The sequence below is a fragment of the Glycine max genome, chromosome 1 (genome assembly GCF_000004515.6).
Source record: "Glycine max cultivar Williams 82 chromosome 1, Glycine_max_v4.0, whole genome shotgun sequence".
Classification (NCBI taxonomy): domain Eukaryota; kingdom Viridiplantae; phylum Streptophyta; class Magnoliopsida; order Fabales; family Fabaceae; genus Glycine; species Glycine max.
In genome coordinates this window covers 48,849,800-48,865,952 of record NC_016088.4, presented here as the reverse complement: position 1 = coordinate 48,865,952, position 16,153 = coordinate 48,849,800, and the positions used below count along the sequence as shown (strand labels likewise).

General features: G+C 34.3%; 2 protein-coding genes across 6 annotated transcripts; one reads left to right on the top strand and one right to left on the bottom strand.

Annotated features, from left to right (window-relative positions):
- The first annotated feature begins 1,387 nt into the window (after positions 1–1,387).
- LOC100791377 (LOB domain-containing protein 19) lies at positions 1,388–6,299 on the top strand. The gene is made up of 2 exons (XM_041015735.1): positions 1,388–1,936; positions 5,961–6,299. Exons 1-2 carry the CDS (start codon positions 1,631–1,633, stop codon positions 6,297–6,299), a joined length of 645 nt encoding a protein of 214 aa, XP_040871669.1. The 5' UTR covers positions 1,388–1,630.
- Positions 5,757–13,478, bottom strand: LOC100790847 (uncharacterized). Of its 5 annotated transcripts, none has more exons than XM_041015723.1 (3): positions 10,794–13,478; positions 7,510–9,374; positions 5,757–6,295 (listed from the first exon to the last, which is right to left on the bottom strand). In XM_041015723.1, exon 1 carries the CDS (start codon positions 13,329–13,331, stop codon positions 11,454–11,456), a length of 1,878 nt encoding a protein of 625 aa, XP_040871657.1. In that variant the 5' UTR covers positions 13,332–13,478; the 3' UTR covers positions 5,757–6,295; positions 7,510–9,374; positions 10,794–11,453. The 5 variants fall into 5 exon arrangements, with proteins under 5 accessions (XP_040871657.1, XP_040871653.1, XP_040871650.1 ...); XM_041015719.1 differs by having other exon boundaries at positions 5,757–8,380; positions 9,292–9,374; XM_041015716.1 differs by having other exon boundaries at positions 5,757–7,635; positions 9,292–9,374.
- Between the last annotated feature and the right edge of the window lie 2,675 nt (positions 13,479–16,153).

The window sequence follows — 16,153 nt, the reverse complement described above, 5'->3', positions numbered from 1 at the left end:
CGGTTGGAAGCTGATCATGCTGTCACCTACTAAACTCTCATCTCACTCTCTCACCCTTCAATTCATCACCATGTTGTGTGCACTGTGTTTGCTTCACGCAAGCCCTCTCCTTTCCCCTACTATATTCCCTTAACTTTGCTTGCGTGGCTTTAAAGTTTCAAACTTTTGAACCAAATTCAGCTCCCCCACAACACAACACACTATTAGCTTAACAATTAACCATTGCATAATCATAACAAAACAGTTCTCATAAAAATTATGAAAGTGATGAATCATGGTACCCACGTTTGCCTATAAACAATCATAGAGAAAAATAGATACTAATCAAAATTCATAGAGAAAAGAAATTGAAAAAATATAAATAAATGCAACAAATGAGATAATGATTGATAAGAAAATGAACGATAAAAAAATAAAGTAAATATGTACTAATTAAATAAGTGTCCACATATTATTATTCTATAAAAATATTAAAAAAAATAATAAAAGTTTCTATTTTTTGAATTTACTATTTTTTTTACAAAACTTAGACGTACTTCTTACATTTTTTTATTTCATTTATTTTTATTGGACTTGAGTTTTACTTTAATAACACTAAATCTTATATAATTCCTTACGTTCAGTGAAACTTTAACTTTAAAGAGAAATGTTAATATATTTGCTAACATACTCTTTATTTTTTTTCCCCATTTAGTAGAAATTATAGGTATCATTGTAGGAAAACAATCATGAAGGAGTCAGACATAATTATTATGGGTGATAAATGGGTGAAAAATATTTTTCTTACGAGAACCCAATTGTGTGACACAATCCTATATAAAGTGATTCACGTATTTGATTTAAATGTGTTTGATTTAAATCCTATATAAAGTGATTCACGTATTTGATTTAAATGTGTTTGATTTAAATAAGATTATCATGAATATCCAAAAATAATCTTATTTGAGTTGGATAAAATTATTATAAATAACAAAACTTTTTTATGAATATTTAATGTAGTTACATAAAACAACCTATACCAATTGATTTTTGTGCTTATTGATTGTAACACATTCTTTATAATTTTATTATTGACTAAAATATATAAAAAAAAATTAAAAAATACATGGGATCTCACTCTTTATTTAATAAACTTGACTTTGATTTTGTAGTTTCATTAATTTTTAACCAATAAAAAATATTAAAAGAAACGTATCAAATGAATGTTTTCCCAACACTCTTCCTTGAAGAATAGTACTAAAAAAATACTTAAGAAATTGCGTCTTCCATTCATATACTTATCTCACGTCTGATTATAATAATTTAAAAGCTTATACTTTTCACGGAAATTTCATGGTACTAAACATGATTATTTACTGAAATCAAAGTCTTCACTATAAGCCAAATTAATTAAAACTGAACCACCTAGCTAGTCCATCTCAAGTGAGTGACCCACCACCAAAAGCATTCACTTATTATTCTCTCCACATCAAATCAAAATCAAGTTAGCAACAAGTAATCAACATACAAACCCCCTCATCATCTATATATCTCACACACCTCATTATATATCATCTCTTTCTTGGTGTCCCACAAAATTTTGGTTCCACCCTGAGCAAGGAAAAAGATTAGAGAGAGAGAGAGGGACAAAATGGATTGTGGGGGTAACAAGATTGGTGGAAGTGATAGGGGTGGGCCTTGTGGTGCCTGCAAGTTTCTGAGAAGAAAGTGTGTGAAGGGTTGCATATTTGCACCATACTTTGACTCAGACCAAGGAACGGCTCATTTTGCTGCGGTGCACAAGGTGTTTGGTGCTAGCAATGCCTCTAAGTTACTCATGCGGATTCCAGCACACAAAAGACTTGATGCTGTTGTTACTCTTTGCTATGAGGCTTTGGCTAGGGCTAGAGACCCCGTTTATGGTTGTGTTGGTCACCTCTTTGCTCTTCAACAACAGGTATGTATATACATCTCACTCACTCCAATTCTCTCTTTAATTTTCCCTTCTTCACTCTATTTGTATCTTTCTTACCTTCTTTTCTTTCTAATTGGTCACCAGAGATTTTTATGTGTGTAACAAAAGTATAAAAGCAAATCCAACAAGGGTTTAATTTGTGTGTATAATGTATATCTTCCCTTGAAGGTTTGGTTTGTTGCATTTCTGAGTAAACACCAGATAATGCATGTTTTTTGTCCCAACTACTTAATTTTAGAAGATAATATTATTTTTTTTTTTAAATTTCTATAAAATAACTGATAAAAACTTCAATCCTCAAGAATAAACTGAACTAGCTAGAAAGGCATATCATAATTAGAACAAACAGGTTGAGTTTAATGGAAGGAGATAATTAATCTCCAACAATGTAACGAACCAAGGTTAGAATGAGAGTGTCTCAAGTAGAATTGTGTCCAAAGAAGAATACAGGTGAAGAACTAAAAAATATCATAAGTTGGAAAGTTAAGAGAATTGTTTTAAAAATGAATGAGTGCAAATTAATATTATCCCTCATTACACCCTCTTTATTGTTCTTTCTCTATATTAACCATTATATTTATTATAGTTACTTTCCTTTTGTTTTTAAACTATAAACTTTGAATAGGTGATAAACCCAATATATATATATATATATATATATATATATATATATATATATATATATATGTATGTATATATATATATATGTATGTATGTGTGTGTGGGGGGTTCTTCTTCTTGAATCCTTAGTTCATATCCACCGCGTATTAGATGATTAGATCAATCATTCACCACTACATTAGGTTTGAATACTTTAGTTTAATGGAGAAAGAAGATGGATAGGAATTAATTAACACATCAACTGCTAGTGATTATGCTAACATGCGCCATGGTGTGAAATGGTCCTACACTTGTACTTCTCTAGTGTAGTCTCTTGATAAGTATCACTGTTTTGTTTTCCTCGTAGGTCAAGATCTTAGCATTTAGGATATTATTATAGTTTGTACAATGTACTGTTTGCTTTGACACGTTTGTTTGCTTTTGGACATTTTTTTCCATGGAAGCCATACACTATACTTAATTAGGACGCCCCCTATAAGTTTAGGTTGGTTTTGTGATTTCAAGGTAGCCATATATATGCATAATCAGGTATACTATTACTAGCTAATTAATACCATGTTATACTATGGTATTTGAAAACCTAAGCTACCCAAAGAGGTCTAGTACATGATTAGATTCAGCATAAGTATTTGGGTACCTGAAATCCATGTGTTTCGAAAATTAGGTTCTCAATGAATAAAACTTTGTGAAATTCATGTTAATTAATTATTAACTAATATTTTTAATAAAGAGAGGGGTTGTGGTGGCAGCCGCCAAGTGGGTGTAGCTGACTATGGAGGCTTGTTTGTTGCTTGCCGGAGCTACCAAGCAACGCAATTAGCAGCTCGAGAAATATTCAAATATTTATGGTCTTGACTTTCAAACTCTTGCCACATAAAGTTTACGGGTACACATTTGTATATTAGCAAATGGTAATCAATATATATTAACAATGTTTTACAAATTAAGTAATTAAAAATAATGGAGATGTTCCTTCACGTGAATGCTTCAATAGTTCGCTTATATTTGATTTGTGAGAAAAAAAATTTGTCTAATGCAATTTTTTTAACTATAATTAATATATCTGAAATTTGGTAATCTTATTAATAACTTTTTTAATGTGATGACTACTGAATAGCAGGACATTGTCTCATGTATTAAAAAAATTTAAAATCCACCCGCTTGTATTCAATGTTATTATATTCAGCACGCTAATCAACTCAGTTACCATAGTCCATAGTGAACTATTTGTCCATCCATTAAGTTATTAGTTGAGTTGTTGGAAACAAGTTTTATCTACAATGTTTTTTTTTTTTACAGCAATTTTATCTCCAATATTATCAAGAGTTCGAATCTTAGAGGTTATAACTTAGAAGAAGGGGAACGGGGATTAGTCTGTGTTCATAAAAAGATATAAAGAAGACTTGAAAAAATCGTTTACTAACTTAATTTTACAATTTATATACTAAATCACTTTACTCAATTCCACGTGTCTCACAAGAATTAATCAATAACCACAAGAATACAATGAAATTATTCTAAAAAATAAGAGCTTCACACGCATAAAAGAATATGGTTGAGATATATAATATTGTTAAGATTAATTCTTCTCACGTTATCATTTCTCACATAATACTCTTCTCTGCCTGTGTCTGTTTGTGTGTTGGCAAACTTATACACGTTAAACATTCATATATGTGCAATGAAACAACAGATTTAAATATATTTTAAATATCATGTTATACGTTAAAATAAGGTTCAACTAGTTTTTGAATTGTTTGAAATTTTATAAACTTAATCTACTTAAAATTAAGGATGTAAATGGTAGATTTATTTATTAAAATGCATATTGTAAGATATACCGCAGAAGAACCTACCATTTTCTAATGTTTTACTTTGACAAGTCTAAGTGCTATAGTAAGGTTATTGTTTATTATTGATCATCGTACTTGATAAAGATGCATAATCTTATGCGTGATACAATAGCAACTACCTTTTTCCTTATCTTAGAGAATGCATTAAGCGTAATCTAAATTCTAAGGTGCAATAATTGAGTGGCAGAACCTCTCTACACATTCATCCATGAAGTATGCGATTAACCACAGCCAAAATAGTAGGTTAACACTTTCACGCATTTCACCAGAAATATAATGTTTTTGTTCCCATTAATTCGTGGCCATTATTGGGCAGAAATACACCAATTGATTCCTCAACTTTAATTAGGTAGAATTCCATCCCCTGTGTGATTAGTTACCAAATAGCAATTAAGTAATCCCCCCTTCTAGATTCTGTAACCTCTAAGAGAGAAATAAAGTACCTATAAAAAGAGAGAGAGAGAGAGAGAGAGAAATGAAGTTGTTTGGATAAGATTGATTTTTGTCTTTTTTAGTTTCAATTAAACAAGCAATGTAACAGTCAAAATAAAATACTATAGTGAAGCTTAAGTTTATCCTTTAACACTGAATGAGAATATTCTTCACATGCATGTATAATTGGGAGTATGTCAAATTGTATTTAAATGCCGGCACATGATTCAGGTAAGTGACCATAATCTTTATCCCTTCATCTCTGACATTCTTTTACTATTTGTCTGTTCTATGATTGGGTAAAAGCACTTTTTGATCAATTAATCTCTTCAAAAAAAAAAAAATCGATCTATTAATATCTCTGCAGATCTTTTTCCAAAGCATCTCTACATATATAGTGTCATTATGATCTATAAATAATTTTAATTTAGGTGCACCTGATATTGGCCTTTATTATAAACAGGTTAGAATTTCATTGCCCCTCCATATCTAGAATAGTAACAGAAGAAAGAAACAGTAGTGAAAAACGGAGTTACTTAAGGCTATATGTGTACTCTATGGTCACAAATTAATTGCATGTTGTAATATTAGATTTATGGGAAAAAGTTAAAAGATAAACAATTATTAAGTAAGCCACTTGTTGAAATACTCAATATATATGGTTTTAGGGTATCGATCAATGTAGTTATCAACCACATAGAATTTGATGGTTACATATTATGTTATTATCATGATAAGCACTTTCGTTTTGTATCCTAGAGGTTAGCTTTATCAATACTTTCTAACTAATATGTTGCATAAGAGGAGTATCAGCAACACTTTCTCATACATTCTTTTTAAACATGATCTATTAAAATTTATTAAAAATTATAAAATCACAAGTAAAAACCGTTAAATAAGAAATGGAATCCACACAATTTTTGTGATTTCAAGCAAACTAAAACCAATAGTAGAGTGTGATTTCTAGCATCTCATTGCGCAAACAAACCAGAGAGGTGACAAACTCTCAAATCTAAAACATTGCATCTAGGCTGTTTTATATGCCATAATCTGGTAGAAAACACAAAATGGTTTACTATATCTTAATTTGAATGGTGCAGGTCATGAACTTGCAGGCTGAGTTAACCTATGTCCAGGCTCGTCTCGCGACGATGCAGCGACTGCCAATGCAAGTGGCTCCTCTTCCACACCCTCAAAGCTCTTCACCACCACCAACCTTTCATTCCTCAGATCACTTGGCATCAAATGCTGACTTGCAAAGTGCCCCTATGATGCACTTTGATCCTCTTCAGCCACATTCAGCATCATTAGAGTTAAGCAGCGTCGTTTTCAATCAATCAGATCAACAACTCGAGGATAGGGAACTCCAAGTTTTGGCACGGGAATTTGTGAGCAAATACTTGCCCGGAGTAAGGTTCCAGCAATACAACTCTCCCTGAGGAAAAGATAACTTTGTCATTTTCTTGTGTTTTGATGCCAATGCTTTTGTTAATCATGTCTAGTTTAATTTGCTGAGAATGTTGCTAACTGTACTACTGGAAGAAAGTACTTCCAAATATGGAAGAATTCTGTATCATGATCAGTGCCTACTCCCTCTTTCTTCGGCTAAGAAATTTTCCACTTTTTTTTTCTCGGTAATTGAATTGAACATATACCATGGACAAAATAAAATACTTATACAAAAAAAAATAGAATGTTTGCTTAAGATGCAATATTATTCATCATGCAGTATTATATCAAATTTAAACAATGAGTATCCAGTTATCCATAGATTCTGAAACATGTAAATGTCAGAAAGTACTTAGCTACCTTCAATGTCGGGTTCAAATTATCAAAATTGTATATACGTAAGCTTGTTAGCCGGATGACATAACATACTATTTTTGCTTTTCTATTTTCGTTATTAGTAGAAATCAAAGACAATGTCATAAAACTTACGATAATTTATGTACTCTACCTAATGAACTCAGTTAGACCCTCTTCATTACTTTTTTTGCTTTTTTGTTTCAATTTAAATAGCGTAAATTACCACAGGTCCTAAAATTTAGACATCCGTACGAAACCAAATCCATGTCCAGAACACAACTTTCTAACTATGTGCCAGTTTTGATTGATTGAACATATAATGAAGAATTGTTAACAAGTCACAGTGAAGAAGAAATAAACAACTTTTGGATTGAAAAATCACGGTAGGATATATTAACACTAAAAATTTAGTTGATTCTTTAACCAGTGGTTTAAATAAAGACACTTGCTAACATTCACAAAAAATTCAATTATTATCTTTGGATAACAATTGTTGTCTTGTGGAAAAAGCAAGAGCCATAGAGAGGACTTTAAAAGCAGCAGCATCAAGTTCTACGACGTTCATTTGAGAATCAACTTAAAAAAATGCAGAATATTAACGACATACGTTTACAAATAGTAAATGAATTTTGAACTGATAGTCAACCTATCGGTATGTAACCAAGAGCTTGTTGCCAATCATGCAGACACAATCAATAACACGCCAGACAAATAATGAAAAAATAAATAAAAAAATCAAAGTAGACTTAAGCCAGAAAAGTGTTTTTTCCACAAAGCACTCACTTATCACTCAACAATGACAAAAGGGTAAGACTTGTAAATAGAGTGACACAGATTATATACCAAACATAACCGAGAATTATCTACCAAAGCAGAATCTCGTTTTTTTATGGAACTTCACCAAAGCACGAGTCCTCAAGGATTAAGCACTGAGCCTACAGAAATGCAAAATAGCCATCTTCTGCTGTTCTGTTTGAGAATATTAGAGACCAAGTTCATAAATATCACCAATGATTTAACAACTGAAATTCAATGATATTCTGAACAACTCAATCACTAGAAAGAGATAAACTATGTCAAAATGACTAGGAGACTCCTTTGTAGAACTGTGAATCATATGTAGTTTTTAACACTCAAGTATGGCATCACATCGAATAGTGTATCTAAAGATATTATTTGCACCATTACTAACACAGAATTATTTGCATCAATATAACACGTGTTAACATAAGAATGATTATTTAAGACATTTGTAAATAACTCTTTCATTCTCTCCTATAAGAAATACCAATGTCACATTTGATCATCTGCACGAGACTACTAGACTAATAAGAGAAAGACACTGGTCACATAACTAGGTGATGTGGAACACTAATTAGGATTATGATATCTCTTTATTTAAGTCTTGAATTATTTTAGTTCATTTTGTTTCTTTATATTTACCTATCTTGATAAGATATACTATTAGAATCCGTGATTTCAGATCTATTATTATTTTATATTAGGATGATTGCTAGTTGTGATTATATTAATAAGGGATCTCTTTGTAAGTCTTCTTTAAAGGGCAGACCTGATTGAAATATTATCAGAGAAATTATTTTCAGAAAAAAAAACTTGTGTTTAGTTTAGGAGGGGCTCCGTCAAGGAGGAGTCTGTTTCTCGCTTTCACTTTAGGTTGCAAGGAGTCTTCCGTGTCTAGGCCAGTGACTCAATCCTACACGAAGATTCATAACAATAGGATCCATGTCTTTAAGCCTTCACAGACTTCAGTAATAAAACATACACAGAAGAACAAAAGACAAGAAAATTCTGAACATTAGCAAAGCAGAACAACAATACAGCCAAGGGTCACAGATGAACAATTCCCTAATCCCAATAAAACAAAGCAAAGAGAAAAGAGCCAATTTTGGTCTCAGGTCTAATGTTCCTATGTTCTTCTCAAAGCAGGTAAAGAATCAAGTTCATGGACCTAAATGATAACAAAAAGGAAAAGATGGATGTGACTGTTTGCTTCTCATTTTTTTTCTCATAATCATTGCCAAATCAAAGCATGGCTTGTTTCCCAGCCATCAAAAGGTGCAACTGATGGAATTTACATGTTTTGTAATGTTTAAAAACATCAGATGGTACACATGTATATCAACCAATACATAGTCTCTTGCATTCTTCTGTGTCTAAATATCCAAATCCTGTTTTCTATATATGTATAACTAATGATAACACCTCAAAATTATGGTCTACTGTTGCGAGACATTAGACAGCATATGATGTTATGTTCTAACAGTTGAAAGTTACAGAATATTCCAGAGCCCAACTTGGTATACTGTTGTCAGATCAAATCAAATCAAAATTCCTTGATTCTCAACTCAACCTGATAAAATCTTGGATTATATTTACTATTATAAATATTGCACAGAACTAAAAGGAAAGTTAAAGTCACAAATGAAGAATATGATCAATTTCATAAAGATTAAAAGTATGCAAGAGAATGTACCATCATAGAGATCCAAGACTTCAAAATGGATCATATCTAGCATAGTAAACACAACAAAAAACCAGGCATAGATTCTATGGTGTGCTTTCATCTCAAAACTGCAAGCCTGCTAATGGTATGTGGAAGCATACCTAATTTAAGGCCATAGATCTTCTTGGTCATTGCAGCGTCCAGCATCTCCCTCCAGATCAGTCTCCCTCAGAACCAATGGGAACTTGTGAAAGACAGACATAAAATTATAATTAGGCACTAAAAAAAGGTAACTAACTCTAGCAATGAAACAAAAAATAAGGGTCATCTTTATTTAACCTATATGCATGTTACAAAAGGCATTAAAAGATGTAAAAACTCCATGAGCATTGTACAGTTGCAGGTAAATTTAATATGCACTGAACTTAACACTCTTCACCCACAAACTTATTAACATAGACCGCTAGAAGTGAGTCAAGTGACACTTTAATCTGACAAGGAAAGATCCTATTTCAGGAGTATATATAAGAGAACTGCTTCAAAAATAAAATGTAATGAACAGGACAAGCTCCATAAAACAGTATTAGCCGACAGCCCATAAACTCATTCGACTATGAAATTAGTTTATGAAAAAGATGCATCCACATCTTCCCTTCAACACAAAGATACCAGTGCATCCACTGGACTTCCAACAAAGCATGCAATAAAAAGGTAACATTTTCATACAGATTAGATACAACAATGCAACCAAATTTTTGTACACATCCAATAGGAATCAGATTCAACAGAAACTCAGAACAATATTATTGATTGGAAAAAAAAAACAGAAATATTACAGGAAAGACCCCTGTAATCCCAGAGCAAATGCTCCTCAGAGAAGAGATCATTCTCTCTATGCCCAACCCATAAGGTTTCTAACAGAAAGATACTAAATGATCATTAGTCATCACACTCCTTCCCCCTCCCTATAAACACTCCCATATTCTAAGTAACTGCCACATCAGCAGCTCTTCTCTAACTTTCCTATTCAGCTCAGTTGTTGGGCTTAGGCCCAAACCCAGTGTCCTAACAACCTCTATGATGTTCTTCACTGAACTGACTAACAATGTTAGGAGTCTAACTGGATTTACAAACGGTTCTTCAAGCCCTAAATATTAACTCAATTACAAAAGTGGGAAATTGTGACCCTCAGCACGAACTATTGGAATCACATGCATAATTTAAGGTTAATGCCTCCTGACAAGGAGAAGGCAGGCAGAAATGTGTTCTAAGAGCATCATCATAGGTTCATAGTATGTTAATAATCCATTAAAACTCAGTTGAATAAAATTTATGAAGGATGGATTCAGATTTGTAGCACAGTTCAATCTCAAGTGTGGTACCCCTTTCACCAAACTAAAGAATAATGATGCCTAAGCCCACCCAAGGAGGACATGTACTTTCCATTTTATGCTGGTGGTCAGGGTGAAGATTTGGATATTACATGCAAAATAAAAGGTATCTGCCTCAAAACTATTGTTTAATTTCTTAATGTATTTAAGCATCATATATTATAAAATTTGTCATCAGAACCACAGTATAAGATACGAAGAGGGTGTTGCAATACAAGAATCCATAAATATCATAATTTTGAATTTCCAGAGAAGGGGGAAACTGGGTGTACCTTGAGGCATGCTTTATGGCATCAAAAACCTTCATTCTTCAATTCAGTACAAAAGAGGTTGCCAAGACATGTGCCAAGATGAAATAAACAATGGAGCTGTGCTGCTGATGATATATTGGGTTGTCTCACCACTATGTAAAAGTAGTTAATCTTCAAATTGAACCAGAAGTGAGAAGCCAAATGATCTTTTACATATAAGAAATGAGTAAATATGTAAAAGCAAATGGCTAGGGAGTACAGCACATATAAGTCAATAGAGAAAATTTCAAACACACAATAGTTCAATAAGGAAATAAATCACCAGTAGTAGTTCCTCACAATACACACAAAAATCTCTAGAAGTTCAAAAGCAGATTACTGAAAACACTGATGTGCTCATGTGCATTATACGGACCAAGAAAGCCAAAGGCCGTGAACAAGGTTATCAGATATAGTCATACTCATAACAAAGTTATGTGCAAGAAGCATACTGGTTATACTTTACAGAACCACAAGCAAGAATAATAAATACACCTAAAAGGCATCATGTGAGCGGCTCCAATCTTCTGTATACAGAAATGTACAATCCCTCTTCTATTGGTTGGAAGGGGTTGGTAAATAGCCTTGATGGATTTTGATCTCTAAGTTAGAGTAGATTAACTTGAATGTTCATGGATGGCACTATAAAATCTCTCCATGACGGAATGCACTATCTCCACAATCAGCACCAGTATCCAAAGCACAAGGAGAATCATACCATTTAGGGTTGTCCGGGTAGAAACTGTCAACCTGCATACAGCCAAGACCTACTACATCCGACACTATACCCTCGTCGTGTCTGATCAATCTAACGGGCTTGGTTAGTTTACTGTCCTCACAATCAAGAATGCTTTTCTCATCAAAGTCGCTGCATTTCAACCACTTCTCCGGCTTACAAGTGTCACTCATCAGATCATCCTTCTGACTCCTGCACTCTGTCGTCATCTGATCACCCCACGAAACAACCTCTCCCAGCGTCCGGCCAAAACTATCCTCGTCATCCTCAATCAGCTCGGTGTCCTTGCCATCCCCATAAATCCTCTCGTGATGATTGCTCCAGTTAGCCAAATCATTGTCCCCAACCAACACATCATCCTCCACCACCCCGTGTGCCACAGCCTTATCTGCAATCAACTCAATCCCCGGCTTCAACCCCACCTCCCCAATACTCCTAACCTTATTCAAAACCTCGAACAACTCCCTCGAAATAGCCCCCAACATCTCCCTTGGCATCTTCCCAACCTTCCCTTCTAACATCCCCACCTCATTCCTCAACTCCTGCACCTGCTGCATCACCGAAAACTGCAAATCCCCACCACCATCCTCCTTCCCCAACAACCCCCCAAACCCTCCCTCCCCCTCCATCTCCTCACTCACCCCATAAACATTATTCTCCTGATCCATCAAAAACCCACCCCCCTTATGCCCAACAACCCTATGCATAATCCTTGCATTCCCGTCCAACGGCCCCGGCTCGTGCCCGGAGTGCACAGCATACAGCTTGAAAACCGCCACCCCTTCCTCCTGATACACAAAACTCTTATCCTTCTCATTATAATTTGCAATCGGCACAATTGCCCTAATCCTAAACCCACATCCACACCTCTTGGAAGCATAGGGCTCCCTCTTCAAAACCTTAGATTTCTTAGCAGCAGGCTCCCCAGCCCTATGGCAAGCATAGTCCTTAACCTCAGCCATAAAAGGCTTATACCTAATATACTTCTGCCTTATGCAAAGCACAACCTTGTGCTTTGCAGCAAGCTGCTGGAGCCGGCTGGGGACCTCCCTGGCCGGCACGTCGAAGCTCTCGGTGTACTCGAACCGCCGCCGCTTGCCACGCGCTGCCACGGAGGGATCCGAGGAACCGCCCTCAGTGGTGGCAGAGGAGCAGACGGGGCAGGCGGCGACGCAGACGCGGATGAAGCTCTCCGGGATGCCGTAGAATTTGGCGCCCACAGTCCAGTGGTGCTTGATGCGGTCGAGGGTGTCCTTGAGGTTGAGGTGGCAGAGGTCGGAGTCGGAGTGGTGGGACATGACGATGTGCTGCCACTGGTTGACGTGAGGGACGAATTGGTGGGGGTTGTTTTTGAAGCAGAGGAAGTGGGTGTTGGAATCAGGGTCGTGGTGGGTGGTAAGCTTGTCCTGGATGCGTTTCCAGGCGGTGAGGTAGGCGGTGTCCTCGTTGCGGTCCTTCCAGACGGTGCGCCAGGAGGAGAGCACGGAGCGGGGGGTGGCGGAGCGGATGTCGGAGGGGGAGGGGAGGCGGCGGAGGAGGAGGGAGCGGAGCATGAGGGCGTGGGAGGAGGGGGTGAAGGTGTAGAACTGGGACGAGATGTGGGGGTCGGGGGAGATGAAGAGGGGTTTGGGGGGTGAAGAAGGAGAAGGGGAGGAGTGTGAGGAGGAAGGGGAGGAGGGGAAGAGGAGAGAGAAGGACGCATCGGGGGGGTGGGGAGGGGACAGATCGGGGGGGTGCGGGAGGAAAACCTCGTCTTCCTCTTCTTGTTTCTTGGAATTATTCATGGGAGAACCAACAAGATGAAGAAGATGGATGGGGAAAGGGGGAAGTCACTCTCTCTCTCTCTCTCTCTCTGCTGTTGCCGAGGTTTTGTGTAGTGTTGTGTTTTTTGGTTTGGATTTGGGTTTGGGGGACGGGTTCTCACTTCTCAGCAATATAGATTTTCTCTATTATTATCACACCACGCTCTCGCTTTTTTGTTTTTTTCTTCTTGTCTCTTTTCTTTTCTTTTCTTTTTAACTATGGTATTAGTATAAAGTAATTTATGTTGAAATAATGATTAATTTTTTGTTAAGATGATAAGTATACATAAGGGTGAATATTTTTCTTTCAATTCCAATTTATTTCATACCAGCCTTGGGAACACAAAACACGATTACTTGTGTCCATTGTTGGTAGTTGGTGGTTTTCTCTTTTTCACTTCCATCTTGCCATCTTGCTTTTTAAAGTAATTTTTTTTGTATTGACTAATTGAAAGAGAAAGCAATTGAAGAAAGTAGTGACATCAATTATATTTTTTTGAAGGTTCATAAAAGAAATGAAAATAGTTATATATATTAAAGTGTAATTTAGAAATAGGAAATGAGTACACCAAAGGAGAACAATCATCTTTATTAATAGTTATAAATTATTAAGGGTAGGTTTGATTGAATGAAAGAAAAAAAAAGATAATTGAGAAGAAATATTTCCATTAAAGTAGAAAAAGATGTGTTAGATCTACATTATTTTTTTAAAAATCTCTTTCCTTTTTCTCAATTTAAATTTAACCAAACGCACTCTAAGACATTGGTTGCTAGAGAGAGAAGAAATAAAACAAAAATAGACAGTGAGAAAAAAAGAAGAAGAAAAATGGGTGAGAAATAAAAGTTGCTTAATAGAAAAAAAAATAAAGTGAAAATACAAGAAAAATATTTGACGTAATTTGATATGTAAAAAAGAAAAATAAAAAAAATCTAATAATGAAAGTACACGAATATCCTTCAGTGTGCGCAATAGACCCATGAGAGTGAAGGAGTAACATGGTAACTTTGTTTGAACAATGCAAAATTCTTCTCCTTTCTCAACAGTTTACAGGAGAAGTATTGTGCCGTACGTGGGACCTACTAAAATATTCAAATATTTCATTGCAATTCACGGCTCCCAAAGCAAAGAAATTTCTTGAAGTTTATAACCTCCCCACTCTTTCTTCTTTGATATTTCAGTGCTTCAAAACCCAACCCAAGGGATTTTATGTGTATTTTATTTTTATTTTGTTAAATAAAAGGTGGGTTTGAGTTATTTACTGATAAAAATTATTATTGTTGTTGTTATTAAACTAAATATGTGTTTGTGATAAATAGTTATATGTATCTTGAATTTAACTGTCATTGCACTCGTTGATTAATGAAATTAAATCTGAATTATTAACATACAAATGTGTTTAATTTGTAGGTAAAGTGATTTTTTTGTCCTTTTTATTTTTTTTATTTAGTTTGATCATCCATCTTTTAAAAATATGATTTTGGTCTTTTATGTATTACAAATGGTGCAAAATGATCCCTAATGTGATAGTGGTAACAAAAAAATTATGCTAGTTGTCATTAACTCTACCCGTTAGCATATGAGGTTATAAGAGGATTCTTTTTCCCCCAACTTGAAAATTTGGGTTCCTAGATTGTGTTGTTCTTATGCAAATATGAAATTAGAGATCTAGTTTCCTTTTAACAACCATGAAATCAAGTGCCAAGCTTCCCATTCACCAAATAAGTCACAAAATGGGAAGAAAATCAAGGGCTTTATCTCAATGAATGATCATTGCCTCCATTTTCTAATGAGTAATCAATCAATAAGAATAGTCAAAGATTTTAAGATATTCAAATACACTTTAATTTATGAGCATAAGATTAAGATGAATTCATCTTTCCCAAAAATAATAACAAATTGAGACTAAATTACTGCATCATTTTATACCGTAATAATCACTAACAAAATTAGACATAGCTAAGAAATCTATGCAAATGATGATAATCCATAAAACTGTGAGCTATCAAGCCATAATCAAATTAAAGAAAATAATAGACAATATTTTAACTTAATAACTCAAAGTCATAATTTGTTAACACGATTAACCAAATAAAAACAATTCACATTATACAAAGCCTAACAATTCAGTTTATTGTAATTTGGTAGTTTTTATTGCCAAGAAATATAAACTCAATACTTACAGCTAAAACTCGAAAAACTAAATCATAGCACCATGGATTAAATTGGATCGGAGGATATTTTTCAACCAATTAAAATATATCAAACTTCAAATCAACTTAAAGCAGTATCACATAATCAAAAACATATATACGATTATGAGACACAAGACACGAAAGATTTCATTATGATAAATAATGATATTATGGCATGAAGGATTTGAAAAGTTAAGTCCTGGTACACAAACTACCAGCGTAAATACATGTATGCATGCCTCAGTTAAAAGCCTTTGATCAAAATCAAGCAATTATAGTCACACAATTTTATTTTATTTTTAATTTTACTATTTTGAAGTGTTCAAAGAAAATATATTCATGGAATACTGTAACACCATATTGATGATAGAAATTGAGTGATAAAGAAGAACTTTGATACTACATATATACTACAAGAAAAAATGCTAACATATCAATACCATAACCTCACTTTAGTCAAGCATATATGTCAATATCAGCAAATAACTATAACTCAATATGACAAACACAAACAAAGAAATTATAAGTCTCAAGTAAACTTTTCAATGCATAAATATATATATATATATATATATATATATATATATATATATATATATATATCCAATGGA